Here is a 22,897-nt window from a genome sequence, read left to right on the forward strand (position 1 = left end):
AATTGCGATTCAGTGCTCCAAGCCGGGGCAGTAATGGTTCTGAATTCTAGCTGCTGAAAAGCATCAGAGGGGAGAGTTTCTCTTGTGCTTAAATCCTGCTTGCAGGCATCTGCTTGGCTATTGCAAGAAGAGGATGCACAGTGCGTAGGCCATTGGCCTCATCCAGCGGGCTCTCTTACGTGCTAGAGGGCTGGTGGTTGCTTGTTCTCTCGGACCCAACTTGTGCCTGAAGCCGCTCTGACCTTGGTCTGCGCTCAGAATCACTGTAGAGTTGGAAGGGACCCCCAGGGTCACCTAGTCCAACCCCCCCCCCCCTGCGACGCAGGCATTATTAAGTTATTGTAGTGCCTAAATCCCCACTGCCTTACATCTTGCAGCTCCTGTTGCCCCAGAGGAAGTGGGGAGCGAAGCCCCTGCTGACCCCGTGAACCTCACATGGGGCGTCCCCATGGCACACTCCTACATCATCTGGCCCGCAGGAAACGGCATGGAAAGGACATTGGCATCCCTTTTAAGCTAAGGATTGAGACGGGTTGGACAGAGCTGCCGGTCCCAATCCCCCTCTGAGCCCTTCTGCCTCGCTCACCCGTTCAGAAATGAAATGGTTACTTTTCCAAGAGGGTTGGCACACTGGTCAGATATTGCCAGCTTGAAGAAGGCCTGTGATTTGACCTTGGTCAAATACTGTCACATATTCTGAGAATGCCAACTTATTGGTGGCAGCTCAAGGTCCCCCCCCCCCCCCAAGTTTTGTGATGATGCCCATATCTTTGCAATGGCAGGTATAGGGCCTCCGCCCCACATCCTTGCAGCAGTCAGGAGCAGATTCATATGAAAGCTTCTAGAACGGTCACCAGCTAGAACAGCCAGTGGCTCTTGACAGGGGGGCCAGCCATTTTCAGACGCAAACAGCCACCCCCTGACTCCCATTTTGCTTGCTGCAGGGAACGCAGGCTGTTTTCCCCTTTCCCACGTGCGTCTGCCTTACATCGGCCTGGAAATAGCCTTCAGCTTTCAAAACGTCAATTGCATTGTTTCGCAGTAACAGTTAACGGCTTTGGGGTTCCCTTTTTTTGTAATTAGTGTGAGCATCAAAATCTGTAGATGATGAAAGTACCCTCTCTTTTTTTGTTGCTGTTGTTGTAATAAAGTGAATGCTTGAAAAATATTTGACCATTATTTGACCAACGTTTGAACAAGCCAGGTGAGCCAAGTCTTTCGAATTCTTCACATACCCAGTCTTGACATTTATGATAAAGGGGGTTGCATTGCTGACATTCTGCCCTGCCCCCCTTCCATCCCCATACCATTTCTTCTCCCCTAAGTAAAGGTAAAGGGACCCCTGACCGTTAGGTCCAGTCATGGCCGACTCTGGGGTTGCAGCGCTCATCTCGCTTTACTGGCCGAGGGAGCCGGCGTACAGCTTCCAGGTCATGTGGCCAGCAGGACTAAGCCACTTCTGGCGAACCAGAGCAGTGCACGGAAACGCTGATTACCTTCCCGCCAGAGTGGTACCTATTTATCTACTTATGCTTTGAGGTGCTTTCGAACTGCTAGGTTGGCAGGAGCTGGGACCGAGCAACGGGAGCTCACCCCATCGCGGGGATTCAAAACACCGACCTTCTGATCGACAAGTCCTAGGCTCTGTGGTTTAACCCACAGCGCCACCCGCGTCCCTTCTTCTCTCCTACCATTGCTCTAATTTTGGGTGGCATTAAGAGTTTGGTGCCTCTGACTAAGCTAGGCTGGGAGCTGGGGAGCCCTTGGGGGCATTGGGCCATGTAGTGTTCTTACCTGAAGTATACCGAGTATACCTGAAGGAGCGTCTCCACCCCCATCGTTCTGCCCGGACACTGAGGTCCAGCGCTGAGGGCCTTCTGGCGGTTCCCTCACTACGAGAAGCAAAGCTACAGAGATCCGGGCAGAGGGCCTTCTCGGTGGTGGCACCCACCCTGTGGAACGCCCTCCCGCCAGATGTCAAAGAGATAAACAACTACATGACATTTAGAAGACATCTGAAGGCAGCCCTGTTCAGGGAAGTTTTTAATGCGTGACATTTTAATGTATTTTTCATCTTTGTCTGAAGCCGCCCAGAGTGGCTGGGGAAGCCGCCCAGAGTGGGTGGGGTACAAATAATAAATTAGAATTACATAACTGGCAGATCGCTTTCCCTTCGCTGGTGAGCAGGCAGAACTAGGAGACTCTTTGCTATTGCACGGAGCGCAAATGCTCAGCATCCCGGCTCGTGCTTGGATGTGTTTTTTTGTATTTTGCCTTCTGGGCAGACCAGTCCTCTCCCACCCGACACCCAGGAAAGGATCTGCCCGGTTACACGGTCGTCTGCTCTCCGGCGTAGCCAATCAGGGGGGCTTCATTAGCGCAGAACTCTGTCGATGTAGAAGATTAAGGGGGCAGCTATCTGATTGGTCACGAATAGCTGAGGGAGGGGAAGGAGGGCGAAGAGCCTTAGTGAGCGGTGGAATTAACCAGCCAATTCATTCTGCCCTAGATTTGATGCGAACGAATGGGCTCGTTCATCATCCTATTATGTATGCCTCCTCCGGCCCGTCCTTCGCTTCTTAGCAAGAGCTTTGCCAAAGTTCAGTAATCCTGACGTCCTTTCCTGCAAGGAAATAGCCGTATCTGTTACCCGTATCGCCGTGGGTTAGTGGAGGCCGGCCCAGAACCCTCTCTGACCATAAAGTCAGTGGGTGGCAGAAGGGATGTTCTTCAAGGGTCAGAAAGCTGTATCTCTGCTTCCAGGGTTCAGGGTACAGCGGTCTCTCCATGCTGGAACATTTTAGACACCAAATTTAACTGATAAGAGGACTTTCTCCTCCTAGCCCTTCTCCCGTTAACTCCAGTCGATGGAAATCAGCTGCGGTTATTCAGCGAAGAAGGAGAGCGCACTCGCTTCAGCACCTCACGTGTACCTAGCCTTAGCTAGTACGTTTCCGAGCACAATTCAAAGTGTTGGTGCTGACCTTGAAAGCCCTAAACGGCCCCGGTCCTGTATACCTGAAGGAGCGTCTCCACCCCCATCGTTCAGCCCGGACACTGAGGTCCAGCGCCGGTTCCCTCTTTGCGAGAAGTGAGGTTGCAGGGAACCAGGCAGAGGGCCTTCTTGGTAGTGGCGCCCGCCCTGTGGAACACCGTCCCTTCAGATGTGAAGGAAATAAGCAGCTATCCTATCTTTACAAGACATCTGAAGGCAGCCCTGCTTAGGGAAGTTTTTAATATTTAACGCTATACTGTTTTTAACACTTGATTGGGAGCCGCCCAGAGTGGCTGGGGAAACTCAGCCAGATGGGCGGGGTATAAATAATAAATTATTATTATTATTATATTATTAGCTCTGACACTGAAGTCATGTTTTGGGGTGAATCTGAGCAACCTGTTTGCAGAGGGGCAGGGGCTCCCATGAGTACAAGTTCGGTGGCAAATTCATAGCGGAGGGGGCTCTCCGTGGCTACTGGCCACGGTGGCTGTGGTCTGCCTGCAAACTGGGAGGCTGCCTGCTTCTGAATACAAGTTGCTAGAAGCCACAGGAGGAGGGAAGTAGCTTTTGTGCTCAGATCCTTCTTGCAGGGCATCCGGTTGACCAGTGTGAAAACAGGATGCTGGACTTAAGTGTGCCATTGGCCTGACCCAGCCGGCTCCTCTTGTGTCCTTACATGCCTACTCAATCCAAATTCTGCACCAATAAAGCATGGTTTCTGCAACCGGCGTGGATTAGGTACATTGGCAGAACGTGCGCAATTCGTCTTCTGTTTCCTGATCTCCAGTTCTAGATCTGCTAGTTGTGGGTCAGGAGCTTTGCTGCTCACCGAAGCTACGGAAATCCCACCCAGCCCTCTTCCTGCCCTGCAGGAAGGGACACAGCAATAAGGACTAAAGACTTGATTCATTAAATGATGAAAAAGACATTTCTCAGAGAGCTGAATTCTGCAAACTGGGTGCTTTATTTGTGGAACTGCAGGTGCAATCCTGACTGTTCCAGAATGTCACTTCGTCTCAGTGATCTATCAAACACCGAGCTCAGGAGGTCATGTGACCATCTCTTCCTCCCTCTCTCTCTCAATATGACTGGTGGCTTTTGGGATGCCCTGGGAAGATGAACTGTGGTGTGTTTGGAGTGGGGAGGCGTCCAGCCCCATGGTCAATGCTGCCCACTGCAAATCCAAGCCCAGCACTTGGTTTGCTTCTGCTGGTTGTTCTAGACTGCTCCTGGACATTAACGCTTGCCAGTAGGGACTGGGCATGCGCTTCTTACGTCTGCCACGGGGCCCCAGCACAGGCATTGCAGCACCCGGCCGGGACACAGCGGGACTGAAGCCAGGCTGCTGTCTAGGCAGGGCCTGATGTGTGCCCGCCTGTCTACCAGCTGGGACTGAGAGAGCATGATGGCGAATTCAGCCCCGTGGCGCTGACTACACCCTACTGACCTGGCTCAGTGGGCCTGGAGCCTTGCAGGTGGAGGCCATTCCAGCCCAGTTTCCTGCTCCCTCGGTGACCAGCCTGATGCCACAACGGACCCCGTGGCATCCCTCTCCCCATTGAAGGGCATCCTGTCTCTAATGATGGGTGGCATCTCTGGGCATGAGCAGAACTCTGCCTCGCTTGGCTTTGCATTCCCCACCTGCAATTTGGGAAGGGTACAGTGGATGCTCGGGTTGCGAACGTGCGGGATGCATCTTTGCAACCCGCAGCATTCGCAACCCGTGTCTGCGCATGCATGGGTTGCGATTTGGTCTTCTGCGCATGCGCAAAGCGCAATTTAGCGCATCTGTGCATGCGTGACTGCCGAAATCCGGAAGTACGGCGGTACCTCTGGATGCAAACGGGATCCATTCCGCACCCAGAAGCGAACACAACCCACGTCTGCGCGGGTCGCGATTCGCCGCTTCTGCGCATGGCATCATTTTGACCATCTGCGCATGCGCGAGCAGCAAAACCCGGAAGTAACATGCTCCGTTACTTCCAGGTCGCCGCAGCGCGCAACCCAAAAATACTTATCCCGAAGCTACTTCAACCTGAGGTATGACTGTAACCCATTCCGGGTTTTGGCAGTCCGTAACCCGAAAAAACGCCACCTGAAGCGGCTGTATCTCTGTCACATACAGAGAGGAATACATTGGCCGTCTAAAGCATTACATAAATGAGGCGTGCCAGCATGCTACTCCCTTTGCCTTGCAGCTCTTAGAGAAGCTTGCGGCACCCCCTTTTCTCCACCCCCCCCCCCGCTCTGCAGCTCCTTCCTTCTCTGCTGGGAGCCCTGACATCCTCTCCCATTAATGGGGCCGATCAGTCGCTCCCTCCAGCTGTCACAGGCGATGGCATCTATTTTTATTTTTGTGTGTGTGTCTTCCCTTTAAAGCGCAGGAGCGTTTTACCTTCCACGTGGCCTGAATTAGGGGAAATGGACAGGAGGGACTGGGCCTGTTTAAAAATTAAAGCTGATTACAAGGCATTAACGTTGCATTTAAAGGAATAGATGGCCGTCCTCGGGTGCTCACCGCCCGCTGCAATATGTTCCCTCCTGCTCTGCGCCAAGGAATAGCAGCCTGCGCTGTTGACGGGAGGAGAAGCTGGCAGCCATTTTGGGCCTCAGCAAGCGGGAGACCTCAGAAAGGGTTTCGGAGGTTTTTTGGGCCGCTGTCCCTGCAGACTTGAAAATCTGGTCCTCTCTCAGCAGCTAGAGGAGCTTTCTTTTCAGGCTGAGCGTACAAAGCTGCTTCAAGTCAGATCATCGGGTCCTTCTTTCTGCAGCGCATGATTAAAACTGTGAAACTCACTGTCGCAGGGGCCAGGGATGAGAGAAATTCATGGAGGAAAAGGGCTATCAATGGCTGCTAGCCAGGTTGGCTGTGCCTCCACGGTCGGAGGCAGCGATGCTTCAATCTAAATCCCAGTTTCTGGAAACTGCAGGAGTAGAGAGTGATGCTCTTGTGCTTGAACTCTGCATGCAAGTTTCCCAGGGCCACTCTCAGAACAGGATGGGACACGGGCCTGATCCAGCAAGCTCGTCTTAACATTCCTTGCACTTTCTGGAGATTCTCTGCATCTTAAAAGGGGTGGTGGGTAGCCCTTTCCTAGCAGGGCAGGGAAGGTTGGTCACTCATGCTCCCAGCTGGTAGGAGAATGGCAGTACAGTGGACGCTCAGGTTGCGAACGTGCGGGATGCATGTTCACAAGCCGCAGCATTCGCAACCTGCGTCTGTGCATGCACGGGTTGCGATTCGGCGATTCGGCGCATGCGCGTCCACGGAAACCTGGAAGCAACCTGGTCCAGTACTTCTGGGTTTCAACAGTCCGTAACCCAAAAAACACAACCTGAAGCTGCTGTGATGATGATGATGATGATAATAATAATAATAATAATAATAATAATAATTATTATTATTATTATTATTATTATTATTATTATTTATTTATACCCCGCCCATCTGGCTGGGTTTCCCCAGCCACACTGGGTGGCTTCCAACAAAACACTAAAATACAATAACCTATTAAACATTAAAAGCTTCCCTAAACAGGGCTGCCTTCAGATGTCTTCTAAAAGTCTGGTAGTTGTTTTTCTCTTTGACACCTGGTGGGAGGGTGTTCCACAGGACGGGTGCCACTACCGAGAAGGCCCTCTGCCTGGTTCCCCGTAACTTGGCTGCTTGCAGTGAGGGAACCGCCAGAAGGCCCTCGGACTTCAGTGTCCGGGCTGGACGATGGAGGTGGAGACGCTCCTTCAGGTATACTGGAACAAGGCTGTTTAGGGATTTAAAGGTCAGCACCAACACTTTGAATTGTGTTGTGACTGTATCAGGAACTCAGGCTGGGAGTGGATGCTTTTGCCCCAGGGAACCGGCCTTGACTGCCCCCTGCATTCTGTGACTTGGTTTCAGCCGCTGCTGCCACCACTCAGGACATTTTAGGTGACTCATTTATAAAGCATCAGCAGAGGAGAGGCGATAATCGCAGCCATTTCTGCTGAGAGGGGAAGCATTGGAGATCAGGAAGAGACGCTCATCTTCCCTCCATGGGCAGCGGTTGCCCAAGGAGCCGGGCCACTGGCACGTGGGCTAAGGCTGCAGCTTTTGAGTTGATTGATTGGTTAATCAACTCAAATCCTTCTGTGCTGTGCCGGCCTGAGCTTCAGAAGTCAGTCCCACGAAGTTCAGTGTTACTTAACTCCCCCTGTTCGCGAGTTTAATATTCTAGCCCAAAACGATGCTTCCCCGCTCCAGTTAGCAAAAGGCAGAAGAGAGAATTTTCCTGCTCTGCTTCTCGCACGAGAGCAGGGATGGAAGAGGATTAGAATGACCCAATTTGCACCTTCTAGACTAATTCAGAGATCTGAATGCAATTATGCGCCTCTGAGTTTTCTGCTATGGTGCTCAGTTCGAAAAATTTACTGGTTGGCATTAAAAAACACCACATGTATTAAAATAAAGTACATTTTGAAATTTGTACATTGCATACGTTGAGATAAAATACATACATCACACACACACACACAGTGATAAAATATACATTTAAATACAGAGGATTTAAAAAAAAATGTTCAGAGATTATTGTGGAAATGGGATCGAACAGAGCCCTGCAGAAATTGCCCTGTACGGGATTCATCCATTCCTACACAAGGGGGAATATGTCTTCTGAGATGGCCCCCACTATGCATAAAAATCTATGTGCCCTTTCTTTCTTCAAAAGTGCAGATGATGCAAATATAAAATAATAATAATTTATTATTTGTACCCCGCCCACCTGACTGGGTTGGCCCAGCCACTCTGGGCAGCTCATATAAAACTCACATAGTGGATTGATTTTAACATTTCATTGGTCAGTCGTAACATCGCTGTTTTCATATTGCCTCTCCTGATTTTCCTCCCCACTACAATAATTTGACTGGAGAAGGACTGAGGAATTTGTAAGCGTGCTTCTGTTGAAATTCTCACTGCCCAGATAAACTAGCTGTTCTGTGGGGGAAACCTGCAAACTTTGGTGCCGTTTAATGTCTTCGCCACTATCCCCAGTCGTTTTTCAATGTGCTGTGCTGTGTTAGGCTGCAGGCCAGTGGGAGATTGCAGGGGTGGCCCACTTCCTTCCTGTCCCCCTGTTCTCACTGAGCCTCTGAGAATGTTGATTCCTGGCTTTTCATCTCCCTGCTTAAAAACAGGCTTTATTACAAACGAAAATGAAAAAGTGTTACGTCTTTTTAGTAACTGCTAATACAACGCGCAGAGGGACCACAGAGCCTAGGATTTGCTGATCAGAAGGTCGGCGGTTCGAATCCCCGCACCGGGGTGAGCTCCCGTTGCTCGGTCCCAGCTCCTGCCAACCTAGCAGTTCGAAAGCACGTCAAAGTGCAAGTAGATAAATAGGTACCGCTCTGGTGGGAAGGTAAACAGCATTTCTGTGCGCAGCTCTGGTTCGCCAGAAGCGGCTTAGTCATGCTGGCCACATGACCCGGAAGCTGTACCAATAAAGCGAGATGAGTGCCGCAACCCCAGAGTCGTCCGTGACTGAATCTAATGGTCAGGGGTCCCTTTACCTTTACCTAATACAACGTGCAGTCATAGATGAGTTGTGATTTAGTTGTGATTCCTACTTTGCAAGGGGTTGGACTAGATGACCGCTGGGGTCCCTTCCAACCCTGCAATTCTGTGATTCTATACTTGCCAGTTCTAAGATGCAACTGTCTCTAATCTAGTTGCGGTGTTGCTTAGCGCTGCCTTGGCCTTCCCTGCTCAAGCCCCTATTCTGAACAGGATTCGAGAGAAACCCAACACAGATAAAGGAGAGCAATAAAGGCCATGCATAGTTCAAGCTATGGTTTTCCCAGTAGTGATGTATGGAAGTGAGAGCTGGACCATCAAGAAGGGTGATTGCCGAAGAATGGATGCTTTTGAATTCTGGTGCTGGAGGAGACTCTTGAGAGTCCCATGGACTGCAAGAAGATCAAACCTCTCCATTCTGAAGGAAATCAGCCCTGAGTGCTCACTGGAAGGACAGATCCTGAAGCTGAGGCTCCAAGACTTTGGCCACCTCATGAGAAGAGAAGACTCCCTGGAAAAGACCCTGATGTTGGGAAAGATGGAGGGCACAAGGAGAAGGGGACGACAGAGGACGAGATGGTTGGACAGTGTTCTCGAAGAGACCAGCATGAGTTTGACCAAACTGCGGGAGGCAGTGGAAGACAGGAGTGCCTGGCGTGCTCTGGTCCAGGGGGTCACGAAGAGGTGGACACGACTAAATGACTAAACAACAACAAGAGCACTACTTGCACTGGTGTGCTTTTGAACTGCAGGAGCTGGGACAGAGACCAGGACCTAAGAGACCAAGGTCCAAACCCCTACTCCGCCGTGAAACTCACTGGGTGATTCTGGGGACCAGCCACTGCCTCTCAGCCTAACCTACCTCACAGGGTTGTTGTGGGGATTGAATGAGGAGAGAGAAAACCATGTACACCACCTTGAGTGGGATATCATCAAGGCAATGCAATAAAATAACAACAAGAATTTGCTCCTGCGCATCTGGGGCACCTTTGGGGCCAGAATGCAAAGCTTCTAGGCCATGCACCAGAAATGCCTGCGCGTTGCACCCGTGTGTAATCTCTTTTCTCCATGAATACCAACGCCACTTTCCTCACTTCTCTTGGGTGCAACTCAGGAGGCAAATGGGGCGGAGAGGGAAGCTGGTGAAGTTTGCCAGCATTCGCTTTAGCCTCTGATTAGATGGGTGGCTGAGGACACGGATGTGCTGGCGTTTCTCTGGCGTGCGGTGCCAGGAACTGAGCAGCAGCTCTGTAGCCCTTCTGGCTGCAAATCCTGCCCCCTGATGCACTGGGGAGGGCAGTGCTTTGCCTGCCTGCCTGCCTGCCTGCCTTTTTCTCCTCTCCCTCTCCAGCCCCACATCTCCCAGCAGTGACCTTCTCAGTCCCGGGGACAGCTTGGCTTTGCTGGGAAGCGGATCACGTGACTGCAGTAATCCGTAGCCGGTAAACAGCTGCGCGGGGAGCTTGCAAGAAGAATCGGCCTCTTTCCACCCCACGGACACACGCAAACACACGCTCCCCTTTGCCCTGCAGATTCTGAAATGAGAACAAGAGGCCATGGGGCAGCCACCGTTGTGTGGAGGTCACTGTATCTCTCTGAGGTTGTCCTACCGGACCTAAACCAACCCCTGTGTTGCAAAAGAGAACGTCAACAATGTTTAGGCAACACGATGGCCATATGCATAGGTAATGGACAGTCTTTATAGAATTCCTTCAAACAATAACAAGTTCAAAATGAAATCTTTAGTCTCAAAGTCTCTGAAAGTCTTTGAATGAATCGAGGTACCAATGAAAGGTAAGCTGTGAAGCTTTGTGTCTTCAGCAAATATAATGCCCAATACTGAAGAGAGATTCCGGATATTGACTGCTGTTTCGTAGATCTTCGTCAGCGTGGTGGGAGAATAATGTAGCCATTATTACATGAGCACTGCTCTACAGCATTTGATATTTTCATTCACATATATTCATTCAAAATAAGATGGGTTTATGAAACAATTCTGGGACGCGACTGGCGCTGTGGGTTAAACCACAGAGCCTAGGGCTTGCCGATCAGAAGGTCGGCGGTTTGAATCCCCGTGACGGGGTGAGCTCCCGTTGCTCGGTCCCTGCTCCTGCCAACCTAGCAGTTCAAAAGCACACCAGTGCAAGTAGATAAATAGGTACCACTCCGGCAGGAAGGTAAACGGCGTTTCCATGCGCTGCTCTAGTTCGCCAGAAGCGGCTTAGTCCTGCTGGCCACATGACCCAGAAGCTGTACGCCGGCTCCCTCGGCTAGTAAAGCGAGATGAGCGCCGCAACCCCAGAGTCGGCCACGACTGGACCTAATGGTCAGGGGTCCCTTTACCTTTTTTATGAAACAATTCTATATTCCCCCACCACGCTGACGAAGATCTACGAAACAGCAGTCAATATCCCGGAATCTCTGTTCAGTATTGGACATGATATTTGCTGAAGACACAAAGCTTCACAGCTTATATTTCATTGTACAGAGTTTGGTGCCTCACTTCTTTCAAAGACTTTCAGAGACTTTAAATCTAAGATTTCATTTTGAACTTGTTATTGTTTGAAGGAATTCTATAAAGATTGTCTATTACCTATGCATATGGTCATTGTGTTGCCTAAACATTGTTGACGGATATAGGATCCTAGGCAGCTGCCTTATAGCAAGCCAGACCAATGGTCCAGTATTGTCTGCACTGACGGGCAGCCGCTCTCCAGGGTTTCAGGCAAGAGTCTCTCCCATCTCCATTGGGGAGGTGCCGTTGGGGAGTGGACCTGGGACCTTCTGCATGCAAGGCAGCTGTCCTGAGCTACAGCCCTTCTCCATCTTGCACCCAGGAACTCAGGCTCGCCTTTCTCCGCAGCCGCAAACTGCAATAACTCGTCGCTTTGTTAAATTTCCCCATTTCTGGGTGCTGATTCCTCACGCCAGCCTGAGACAGGAAGAGTCCCAGCAGATCGAGCCGAAAGGTCTATCAGATACGCTCTGTCTAGCTGAGCCTTCTGTCTCCTGCTACAAGCCTTCTGGTGGGAAGCTCGTAAGCAATGAATTGCAGCCAGTTCCTCTCTCTTTTCTCCTTTTCCCTAGCCATTGTTTCCCGGCAGGTCTCTTGAGCAACTCTGCCAAACGGAGGAGACAGGAGGTGAAATGTTAGAGCTGAGGGACAGATTTAACAAGCCATCGGCATTCACCCGCAGTCCTCTAAAGAACTTGTGAGAAATTGCTTTTAACAACAACAAAACAAGTGTTGATTGGAATTTAAATCAAACTCCTTAGCAGAGGATTAGGAGACAGCCATTGTAACATTGGTTGCTTGAAAGGCACCTAAAGTGGAAACAGGAAATCATAGACCTGTCGACATAACGTCTGACCCAGGTTCAATTGGTAGAAAGAATCGTTAAAACCCACAGAAGGATAAGTCTTGAGGCAGAAGGATCAGCACGGCTTCTGCAAAAAGAAACCATGCCAACATTTTAGATGATGACGATGATAATCATCATTATTATTTATACCCCGCTCACTCTAGGTGGCGTTCAACAAAATATTAAAATACAGTAATGCATCAAACATTAAAAGCTTCCCTAAAGAGGGCTGCCTTCAGATGTCTTCTAAAAGTCTGGTGGTAGTTCTTCTCTTTGACATCTGGTGGGAGGGTGTTCCACAGGGCGGGTGCCACCACCGAGAAGGCCCTCTGCCTGGTTCCCCGTAACTTGGCTTCTTGCAGTAAGGGAACCGCCAGAAGGTCCTCAGCGCTGGACCTCAGTGTCCGGGCTGAACGATGGGGGTGGAGACGCTCCTTCAGGTATACTGGACTGAGGCTGTTTAGGGATTTAAAGGTCAGCACCAATACTTTGAATTTGCAGAGTGTGAACAAGCAGGTTGCTAGGGCTGATCTGGTAGATATTTTACTCTTGGACTTTCAGAGAGCTTTTGATGCAGGTCCTCTTCAAAAGTTATTCCAGATCCACCCTTGGACAAGTACTGGGACCAGGCAAAATGTCACGCGGGTTTGGCAAGCTTTCAGGTTCTCCAGAACTCTATATTGGGCACAATGTCAGTGACTCAAAGCAGGGGAAGGGTGGGAGGGAGGGCGATGAGTGAAAACGTAAGAAGTGCAAAATTATTCTGGATGCTACAGCTACAAGCTGCAAGTAGGCTCGGTTCCAAGATGGAGATGGTTGGATAATACAGTCATACCTCATGTTACGTCCGCTTCATGTTACGTTCAGGTCCAGTATACCTGAAGGAGCCTCTCCGCACCCCATCGTTCTGCCTGGACACTGAGGTCCAGTGCCGAGGGCCTTCTGGCGGTTCCCTCATTGCGAGAAGTGAGGTTGCAGGGAACCAGACAGAGGGGCTTCTCGGTAGTGGCCCCCGCCCTGTGGAATGCCCACCATCGGATGTCAAAGAGAACAACAACTACCAGACTTCTAGAAGACATCTGAAGGCAGCCCTGTTTAGGGAAGTTTTAGAAGGCGATTGGATCCAGCCCCGGATCCAGCCCCTGGGCCTTAGTTTGCCTTCCCATGTTCTGAACAGACTGAAGTTTTTGCAAGTTTCCCCAAGGCCCACCCTGGTCCAGTCCCCACCCCAAACCGCCCATGGATTGCACCCGGAATTCGTGCGCCTTCATTTGGGGCAGGGTGCCACACCAGGGAGCAGAGCCGACAGCCCTACAGACGTGCTCTTCACCCCTCCCCACACACACACCCCGCCCTTGCCCAAGTTGTGAGCAAAGGGATTTTCTCTTTAATACCATTGAAAGGGTCCGAAATCCCAAGATTTAGATTAACATGTGCCAACTAGATTAAGGCTAATCAGAGGGGCAGATGCGTGGGGTGACAGTCCCAGACCTGATTACCATATCTCTGGGGCTTTAACCGCGGCTGCTCTCTGGGGTCCTGCAGGGAACTTGCCCGCCTCTCCCTTTGCTCGCTTTCTCGGCGCCGAAGGCCGTTGCATCCAAGCCTGGGGAGCGATTCAGCTTAATCCCCTTGGAGCAAAGGACGTTTGTGTGTGTTTTTGTGTGCATGCACAGACAGTTCCCGGTTTTTAAGCTCCCGTTCTGTGCATGAGGCCAGAACGGCATGAAGCCAGGCTGAAGGACATATTTAGCAATGGTCTCATTGCACATTGACCTTTCTTGGTTTTTCCTTTTACAGTGGTACCTCGGGTTACAGACGCTTCAGGTTACAGACTCCGCTAACCCGGAAGTAGTACCTCGGGTTAAGAACTTTGCTTCAGGATGAGAACTGTAATCGCATGGCAGCGGGAGGCCCCATTAGCTAAAGTGGTGCCTCAGGTTAAGAACAGTTTCAGGTTAAGAACGGACCTCCGGAACGAATTAAGTACTTAACCCGAGGTGCCACTGTGAGTGTGGGAATGTTCAGGGAGGCAGGAGAGGATATATTGTTTAATGATATCCTTCCTGACTTGCACTAGCAAGTTCTATATCTTAGCAGAGTTTAAACATTCCCCTTTAAAAGCACAGCGGTTTGCTTTTTGCAGGCTCGTCTGAGCCTCTCTGTACAGTGGTACCTCAGGTTACAGACGCTTCAGGTTACAGACGCTTCAGGTTACAGACTCCGCTAACCCAGAAATATTACCTCGGGTTAAGAACTTTGCTTCAGGATGAGAGCAGAGATTGTGCTCCGGCGGCGTGGCAGCAGCAGGAGGCCCCATTAGCTAAAGTGGTGCTTCAGGTTAAGAACAGTTTCAGGTTAAGAATGGACCTCCGGAACGAATTAAGTACTTAACCCGAGGTACCACTGTACTTTGTTTTTCCTCTTTTCGCTCACCTGTCCTTTTCCTTCCTCCATCTCTCTCCTTTCCTTTTATCCCAGCTTGCAGCCCAACGTGCTCTCTCTGCCCCAGTGACAAGGGGCAAGTTTGGCCATACAGTCATACCTCATGTTACGTTTGCATCCCGTGGCGACCCAGAAGTAACGAAACGGGTTACTTCCGGGTTTCGCCTCTCGCGCATGCGCAGACATGCAGAATGACGTCATGCGCAGAAGCGGGTTGCGTTCTGTTCAGGTTGCGAATGAGCCTCCGGAACGGATCCTGTTCGCATCCTGAGGTACCACTGTACAGTGGTACCTCGGGTTAAGTACTTAATTCATTCCGGAGGTCCGTTCTTAACCTGAAACTGTTCTTAACCTAAAGCACCACTTTAGCTAATGGGGCCTCCTGCTGCTGCCGTGCCGCCGGAGCCCGATTTCTGTTCTCATCCTGAGGCAAAGTTCTTAACCCAAGGTAATATTTCTGGGTTAGCAGAGTCTATAACCTGAAGCGTCTGTAACCTGAAGGTACCACTGTATTTCATTTCTTTCTTTTTTTAAATGCAGCAACAGAACTCTGGCTTTGGGATATTTATAGGTTTGCACTTTGACGTGCTTTTGAACTGCTAGGTTGGCAGGAGCAGGGACCGAGCAACGGGAGCTCACCCCGTCTCGGGGATTCAAACAGCCGACCTTCTGATCAGCAAGTTCTAGGCTCTGTGGTTTAACCCACAGCGCCACCTGCGTCCCTCCTCCCGAGGCAGGTTACAACATTAAAGATAGTTTAAAACGACACAGCGTTTTGTTTTGTTTTGTTTTTGCGGAGGGACGCATACCCCTAAACATTTCGTGAATCTAAGTTTGGCCTCATTGAGGGGCAGTATTTCAATATGAGTAGGAAAATGAGAGTACCCCTAAACATTTTTTTAAGGGGCGGGGAAGCACTGCGTACAACCATAAAAGTAAGATTAAGATCGCTGGCGAGAAGCTGTTCCTACAATCGCAACCCTTGCCCTTCACTTTTCTCCCCACTTTTGGGATTCATATTGTAGGCTGCATGAGGCAGGGTCCTTGTGCTCACGTGATTTCAGGAGAGGTCACATGAGTGAAATCAGCCTTTGCCAACTTGGTAAAGGTAAAGGGGACCCCTGACCATTAGGTCCAGTCGTGACCAACTCTGGGGTTGTGGCGCTCATCTCGCTTTACTGGCCAAGGCAGCCGGCGTACAGCTTCCGGGTCATGTGGCCAGCAGGACTAAGCCGCTTCTGGCGAACCAGAGCAGCACACGGAAACGCCGTTTACCTTCCTGCCGGAGTGGTACCTATTTATCTACTTGCACTTTGACGTGCTTTTGAACTGCTAGGTTGGCAGGAGCAGGGACCGAGCAACGGGAGCTCACCCCGTCGCGGGGATTCGAACCGCCGACCTTCTGATCGGCAAGTCCTAGGCTCTGTGGTTTAACCCACAGCGCCTCCCGTCTTGCCAACTTGGTTCCCCCTTGGGTTTGAGATTACTACTGGCAGCCCTAGTTGTAGTCCAAAACCTTATGAGGTTGTTGATGTTTGTAGCAAACCCCAAATTAAGTTTCCTGCTGTTTTTAACCGAATTATCGTGTAGATGTGTACCGTTGCATTCTGGCTTGGCTCTTCGGCTTCGTTTCCTCCAGAGGTCTCCCCCTCCTCACGTCTTTCTGCAATATGCTTGATCTCGGCTTGCCAGCGTGGACCCAGGAGAGACCAGGGTTCGAATTCTCACTTGGCTGTGAAGCTCACTGGGTGACCTTGGGGACTAGTCGCTGCCTCTTAGCCTAACCAACCTCACAGGGTTGTCGTGGGGGTTAAATGAGGAGCGGAGGAGCCATTTATACCAGCTTGAGCTCCTGGGAGAAGAAGATGGGCGATTGATTGATTGATTGATTGATTGATTGATTGAATGAATGAATCTGTGATCTGAATTGTTTAGCAGATAGGAGTTTAGAGCATTGGCAAGTTTTAACAGCCAGCTCTGGAGTGTAGTCAGGATTTTTAAATTGCAAAAAAAGTAGTTTAGTTTTTAAGACGGCTTGCTATAGATCGTGTCTAAACCAGGGTTTCCTGCGCAAAACAACAGGTCCATCTTTTGCTTCCTGGCATGTATAGCTGGTACGGAGGCCCGTTTCTAACAAAAGTCACTCACTGGCTCAGTTGAGACAGTTTGGAAGGCTGAGATGTAACAGTAAACTATGGTTTGATCATACTAGGAAGTAACCAACTGGATCAGGCATAGGCAAATTCTGGTCCTCCAGATGTTTGGGACTACAATTCCCATCACCCTTAGCTAACAGGACCAGTGGTCAGGGACGATGGGAATTGTAGTCCCAAACATCTGGAGTACCGGAGTTTGCCTATGCCTGAACTGGATCAATGCAAGGGGAGGAGGGAAGGGGATGAACACATGGCCCATGGAGAAAAGTTTCTCCTAAGTTCCCTGTACAAGTAAGTTTTTATTTTCCTTTTAGGGGAAAAGGCAGCTTCAGAATGGGGGGGGGGGGTGATTTTCCCTGGAATCTAACACTGGGAGAGAAAAAATTAACTATCTCATGATAACATAAGGTGTTGCTGCTAGATCATGGCTCATTTCTGAAAATGTTTTGGCTTAAAGCACGGGTAGGCAAACTAAGGCCCGGGGGCCAGATCCGGCCCAATCACCTTCTAAATCCAGCTTGTGGTCTGGGAATCAGCGTGTTTTTACATGAGTAGAATGTGTCCTTTTATTTAAAATGCATCTCTGGGTTATTTGTGGGACCTGCCTGGTGTTTTCACATGAGTAAAATATGTCCTTTTCTTTAAAATGCATCTCTGGGTTATTTGGGGGGGCCTGCCTGGTGTTTTTACATGAGCAGAATGTGTGCTCTGATTTAAAATGCATCTCTGGGTTATTTGTGGGGCATAGGAATTTGTTCATTATTATTTTTCCAAAATATAGTCCGGCCCCCCACAAGGTGTGAGGGACAGTGGACCGGCCCCCTGCTGGAAAAGTTTGCTAACCCCTGGCCTAAAGTTTCCTAGTTCTGCTACCGATTTATTGTGGTGCGGGGCTTGAAAGAGCAGCACCCCCATTCGGTGAGTCTGTCTCAGACAGGGTTCATCTACCTGATTTTCTGGGGAGAAGGTGGTGTTACCTGGTGGTACCCCAAGAGCACCACGATCATCTAAGAAAGAGCAACCAGGCACGGCTCAGGCCTGCCCAATTTGGAGTTTCCTTGGATACCAGGTCAGAGCGCTTAAGGCTTAAGCTTCCTTGTCTGCACAGCAAAGTGATATGAGGACACTCAAATCACATTCAGCCTCCTCCTCCTCCTGCTGCTGTTAAACAGTGACCTTCAGGAATGAAATCCGAGGTCTGTGGCAGACTCGCTTTGCCCCTCCTTCAGAGGCTCAGGGATTCCGCTTCCCAGACCCAAGAATTTTTGCTAAAGAGGTTCTAATAATAATAATAATAATAATAATAATAATTTTATTTATATCCCGCCCTCCCCAGCCGAAGCCGGGCTCAGAGCGGCTAACAACAATAAAAGTAACACCATTTACATAAAATCGCAAGCAATTAATTGAAGTGCATTCTATAATTCATTCTAAAATCAATTCAGAATCAAATTATGGGCAACCATTGGGCTAGAGATCTGTGAGGATTACAGAAGGAGGGGGTCAGACTGAGTCCAAACCAAAGGCCTGGTGGAACAGCTCCGTCTTGCAGGCCCTGCGGAAAGATGTCAAGTCCCGCAGGGCCCTGATCTCTTGGGACAGAGCGTTCCACCAGATTGGGGCCAGTACTGAAAAGGCCCTGGCTCTGGTTGAGGCCAGCCTAACCTCCCTGTGGCCTGGGACCTCCAAGATGTTTTTATTTGAAGACCGTAAGGTCCTCCATGGGACATACCAGGAGAGGCGGTCCTGTAGGTACGAGGGTCCTAGGCTGTATAGGGCTTTAAAGGTTTAAATCAGCACCTTAAACCTGACCCTGTACTCCACTGGGAGCCAGTGCAGCTGGTATAGCACCGGGTGAATGTGATCCCACGGCAAGGACCCCATGAGGAGCCTCGATGCGGCATTTTGCATCCGCTGGAGTTTCTCGGTCAGTCTCAAGGGCAGCCCCACGTAGAGCGAGTTACATATTTGTAATGAGAGCCTGTGCTGTGCAGCGCTCAAGAATGTCAGGCTAGGACCAGGGTTCGAATTCCCTACTCAGCCACAAAGCTGGCTTGGGTTGTTTTGGTCACTGTTTATTGCCCTAGCCTTACCTCATGTGGTTGTTGTGGGGACTGAATGAGCAAAGAGAAGGGAAGAACTATGTAGACCACCTCAAGCTCCTCTGAGGAAAAGGTGGGATATAAACACGATAACGAAATAATAGTAATAATATGAAACAATGACAACCATAATCTGGTGGCTCAGAAACTACAACTAATCCAGAATGTGGCAGCTAGACTGATGACTGGGGGCGGCTGCCAGGACCACATCACACCAGTCCTGAAAGACCTACCTTGGCTCCCAGTACGTTTCCGAGCACAATTCAAAGTGTTGGTGCTGACCTTGAAAGCCCTAAAAGGCCTCGGTCCAGTAGACCTGAAGGAGCGTCTCCACCTCCATCGTTCTACCCAGACACTAAGGTCCAGCGCCGAGGGCCTTCTGGCGGTTCCCTCCCTGCAAGAAGCCAAGTTACAGGGAACCAGGCAGAGGGCCTTCTCGGTAGTGGCGCCCACCCTGTGGAACGCCCTCCAACCAGATGTCAAAGAGAAGAACAATTACCTGACTTTTAGAAGACATCTGAAGGCAGCCCTGTTTAGGGAAGCTTTTAATGTATGACATTTTAATGTATTTTTAATCTTCATTGGAAGCCTCCCAGAGTGGCTGGGGAAACCCAGCCAGATGGGCAGGGCACAAATAATAAATTGTTGTTGTTGTTGTTGTGGTTGTGGTTGTGGTTGTTATAGATCCTCTTGCTTGTCTATTGAGGATAGAGAGGGGTGTGTTGTATCTAACCTGTTGCACAAAGTCACAATTGTTGCATGTGGTCCTTAGAAGGTCACCCAGAAGGGAAGGCGGCCATTGGGCTTAAAAAAACATCCCCCTGGGCTAGTCTTTGGGCAAAGGGGCTCAACAGCTCTCTTTTATAGGCAGAAGATGGGTCCCTTTTTGCTTTCAGGTGCTTTCAAAAATCAGCAGCAAAAAAAGCGAATGCTCTTCTCGGCTGCCACTCTATTCTGCCTTGGTCAGACCACACCTGGAATATGGTGTCCATCTCTGGGAACCACAATTTATGAAGGATGTTGACAAGCTGGAAGGTGTGCAGAGGAGGGCAGCAAAAATGGTCAAGGGTCTGGAAACCAAGCCTGATGAGGAACAGCTGAGGGAGTTGGGGATGTTTTAGTCTGGGAAAGAGGAGACTGAGAGGAGATATAAGAGCCATCTTCAAATATCTCAAGGGCTGTCCCTTGGAATTTGGAGCAAGCCTGTTTTCTCCTGCTCTGGAGGGTCGGACCCAAACCAGTGGGTTCAAAATACAATACGATACGATAATCTTTATTGCCATTGTCCCATACAGAACAACAAAATTGAAAAATCTACATCAGACATTCAAAAACCAACAAGCCGGCTATCCCAACCTGGTTAACCCCCTAAAATCTCTGATACCCCATTTTTAAATACAATATACTCCCATAGAGACTCCTTACACTGCGTTTAAAACCAAAATCGCATTTGGATAGAAACTGTTTCTCAGGCGGCTGGTCCTGGTCTTTATAACCCTGGACCTTCTTCCAGAAGGCAGAAGCTGAAAGAGATCATTTACGGGGTGCGCACTATCCTGCGCTATCTCTGCAGCTTTCTTATGGCACCTGGAAGCGTAGATTTGATCCAAGATGGGAAGAGTGCACCCAATTATTCTCTCCGCAGTCTTTACAACCCTGGACAGCGTTGTTTTTCCCCTGACCGTGCAGCTCCCAAACCACACACACAGACCATAAGTTAATACACTCTCCACAGTACAATGGCAAAATGCCATCAACAGGGCCTTTGAGAGATTGTTTTCCCGGAGAATTCTCAAAAAATATAACCTCTGCTCTGCTCTCTTCATCAGAACAGGGAATTAGATTCCCACTTATCCTCAGGAAGAATGGAGTCTCCTTCCTTGGAGGTTTTTAAGCAGAGGTTGGGCGTCCGCCTGCCAGAGGGACACTTTGGTTGGGATTCCTGCCTTGCCAGCGGGGTTGGACTAGATGACCCCCCGGTGTCCCGTCCAAGTCTCGTGATTCCATGATCGCAGGAACTGACTCAGCGCCTTGCCCAGCCTCGCCTGACCCTCTACCCTCTCTCTTTCTCCACAGGACTCGTCCAGATCCCCGTCAGCATGTACCAGACGGTGGTCACCAGCCTTGCTCAGGGCAACGGTCCGGTTCAGGTCGCCATGGCTCCCGTGGCCGCCAGGATAACAGACAGCACCGTCACCATGGACGGCCAGGCCGTGGAGGTGGTGACTCTGGAGCAGTGACGGGCAAGAGCGGCAGGATCATGGCACTGCAGCAGCTTCCTCCTCCCTTGTGCGAATAGTTTTTTTTCTATGCCTCTGCGGAGGTGCAATCAGGTGGCATTTGTGAGTCTCGCAGCTTTGGAAGCAAAAAAAAAAAAAAAAAAAAGGTTTCGTTTAACAAAAAGGAAAAAACAACAACAACACACAAACCCACAGGGTGTATTTCGGAGCTGCGACTTTGACAGCTTCTCTCTGGCCTCGCGAAAGCAAGGAAGACTGTTTGGGGCAGGCTGGGCCAAGCCTTCGTCTCCCACTGCATGGACCTTCCTTTCTCAAAGCCGGGGTGAGATGGGGCAGAGAAGGTTTATAGCCCTCTCTTTTCAGGGCTTCTTGGGGGGGGGAGGCGGGGTCCGCGGTGGGGCTGCCTGCAGGCTTTCCTGGCCCGGCAGACCCCCACAAAGCCAGGCTCCTCCGCCTTCCTCGCGTCGAGAATTAGGTATCCTTTTAACATGGACATATATTTTAAAAGAGAGAGATAGAGAAAGCAAAGGCTTGAGAAGACAAATTGGGAAAAGAGGCTTCCTCTCTTTTTCTCGCAAAGGCGTTGAAAGGGTAAGAAAAGTCCTGCAGGAGACAGCGAGGGCTGCAGTCTGTTGACTTGCAATGGAGGCATCTTTCTTCCTCCGTTCCTTCCTTCCAAAGTTATTTTGTGACCCGTTGAACGAGATTCTGTCCTCCTTTTTAAGTCCATGCTCCAAGCCTTCCCTTCCCTCCAAAGCCTCCTTTCCCCACTGGTGAATTTCTGCGTGCGTTTTTGTTTTAGACTCTCCTCCCCTGGAATGACAAGTTCGGAAAGGCACGAGGGAGCCACCAGTAGAAAGGCCCCGTTGGGTGTTGCGAAGGGACACGGGTGGCATTTAAGCACGCTCTCATCAGCCACGTGGCTGAGATCCTGGCCTTCAGCTCCCGGCAGCAGTTCGGGTGGCGAAGGGCTTCAGATTGCACGCTAGATCCCACCCACAATTCTCGCTTCGATTTCCTTCCCCGACCCCTTCTCCTCCAAATTGCACCTGGCACCCTGGGGCGGCGGCCCATCCAAAGACTCCTTTCTCGTGGCGGCTGTTCGGAGCCCTTGGAGCCCCACCCCACGACCCCAGCTGCGCACATCCCCTTTGTGGCGGCCAGGGCCTCCCTCCGTGCCCCCAGGGCTGCAAACTCGACATCGGCTGCCATGCTGTGCCGTGCAGGGGCCCAGGGTCTGCACATCTACGAAAGACATGTGGCCAGCGAGGCTGGGCACCCGCAGTCCCTGTGCGGAGTTGGCAAAGGGAAAGGTGATAGCCCCCTGCCCCAGAATGAGGGCTCAGGGAGGGCTGCCCCCCCCCTCTCACGTCTCCCCCAGGCATTTTTTGATAGCTGTTTTAGACAGGGCCAAGGCTTTCACTGGCCCCAGCTAAGCAAACAGCTGCTGTTGCCTCACAGGTAGAAAGAATCACTCTCTTATTTTCCTATTTCAAGCACCCTTTCCTGCTGAGAATAGTACGTGGTAATTAGTTTAGTTATTTGCATTCTTTTACACAGCCCATTTACCACACCTCTCCTTGCCTGTCCCAGCCTTTCAGGGCAGGGTTTTGCTTTTTCCAGATTCTTGTATTTACTTGTGTTTTTTTTTAAAAAAAAACACAACAGAAAATCTCAAATGTGTAATCACCGTCCCCCCACCACCAACACCCCGGACTTAAATCAAGGGGAGGGAATCCTTCCTGTAGAAACAAAAGCCCAGGTCTCTGACTTAATTTTTTAAAATTTTTTAAAAATATTATTATTTTTTATCGTCGTCGTGAAGATGTCAGGTGTGACTTTACAGTCCGTGTTTCCTCTCTCTCTTTTTTTGGCAATGGAATAACGTTCCGATAGACTGAGACATTATTCCCCGAGACCCAAAGATAAACCATCCTCGTTCCCAGCCACCCGCAGTCCTGTAGCAGAGCATGGAAGTACCTGTTGTTCCCCCAAATTCTGTCTATTGCCTCATTCAATAAATTGTTACAGAAGTGTCTATAA

At 50.2% G+C, this 22,897-nt stretch overlaps 1 protein-coding gene across 12 annotated transcripts in view; it reads left to right on the top strand.

Moving 5' to 3' along the window:
- Positions 1–22,897, top strand: part of NRF1 (nuclear respiratory factor 1) — a 79,874-nt gene extending 56,977 nt beyond the window's left edge. For 6 of the 12 annotated variants that reach the window (XM_083700558.1, XM_083700569.1, XM_083700564.1 and 3 more), the window contains one exon: positions 20,691–22,897. In XM_083700558.1, coding sequence (XP_083556684.1) covers positions 20,691–20,854 — 164 coding nt within the window. In that variant the 3' untranslated portion in view covers positions 20,855–22,897. Of the gene's footprint in view, positions 1–377; positions 1,167–20,690 lie in introns of those variants that run through there. The other 6 variants (XM_083700561.1, XM_083700566.1, XM_083700568.1 and 3 more) reach the window with 1 other exon arrangement.

Source organism: Podarcis gaigeae, assembly GCF_964106915.1.
Source record: "Podarcis gaigeae genome assembly, chromosome: 10".
Classification (NCBI taxonomy): Eukaryota; Metazoa; Chordata; class Lepidosauria; order Squamata; family Lacertidae; genus Podarcis; species Podarcis gaigeae.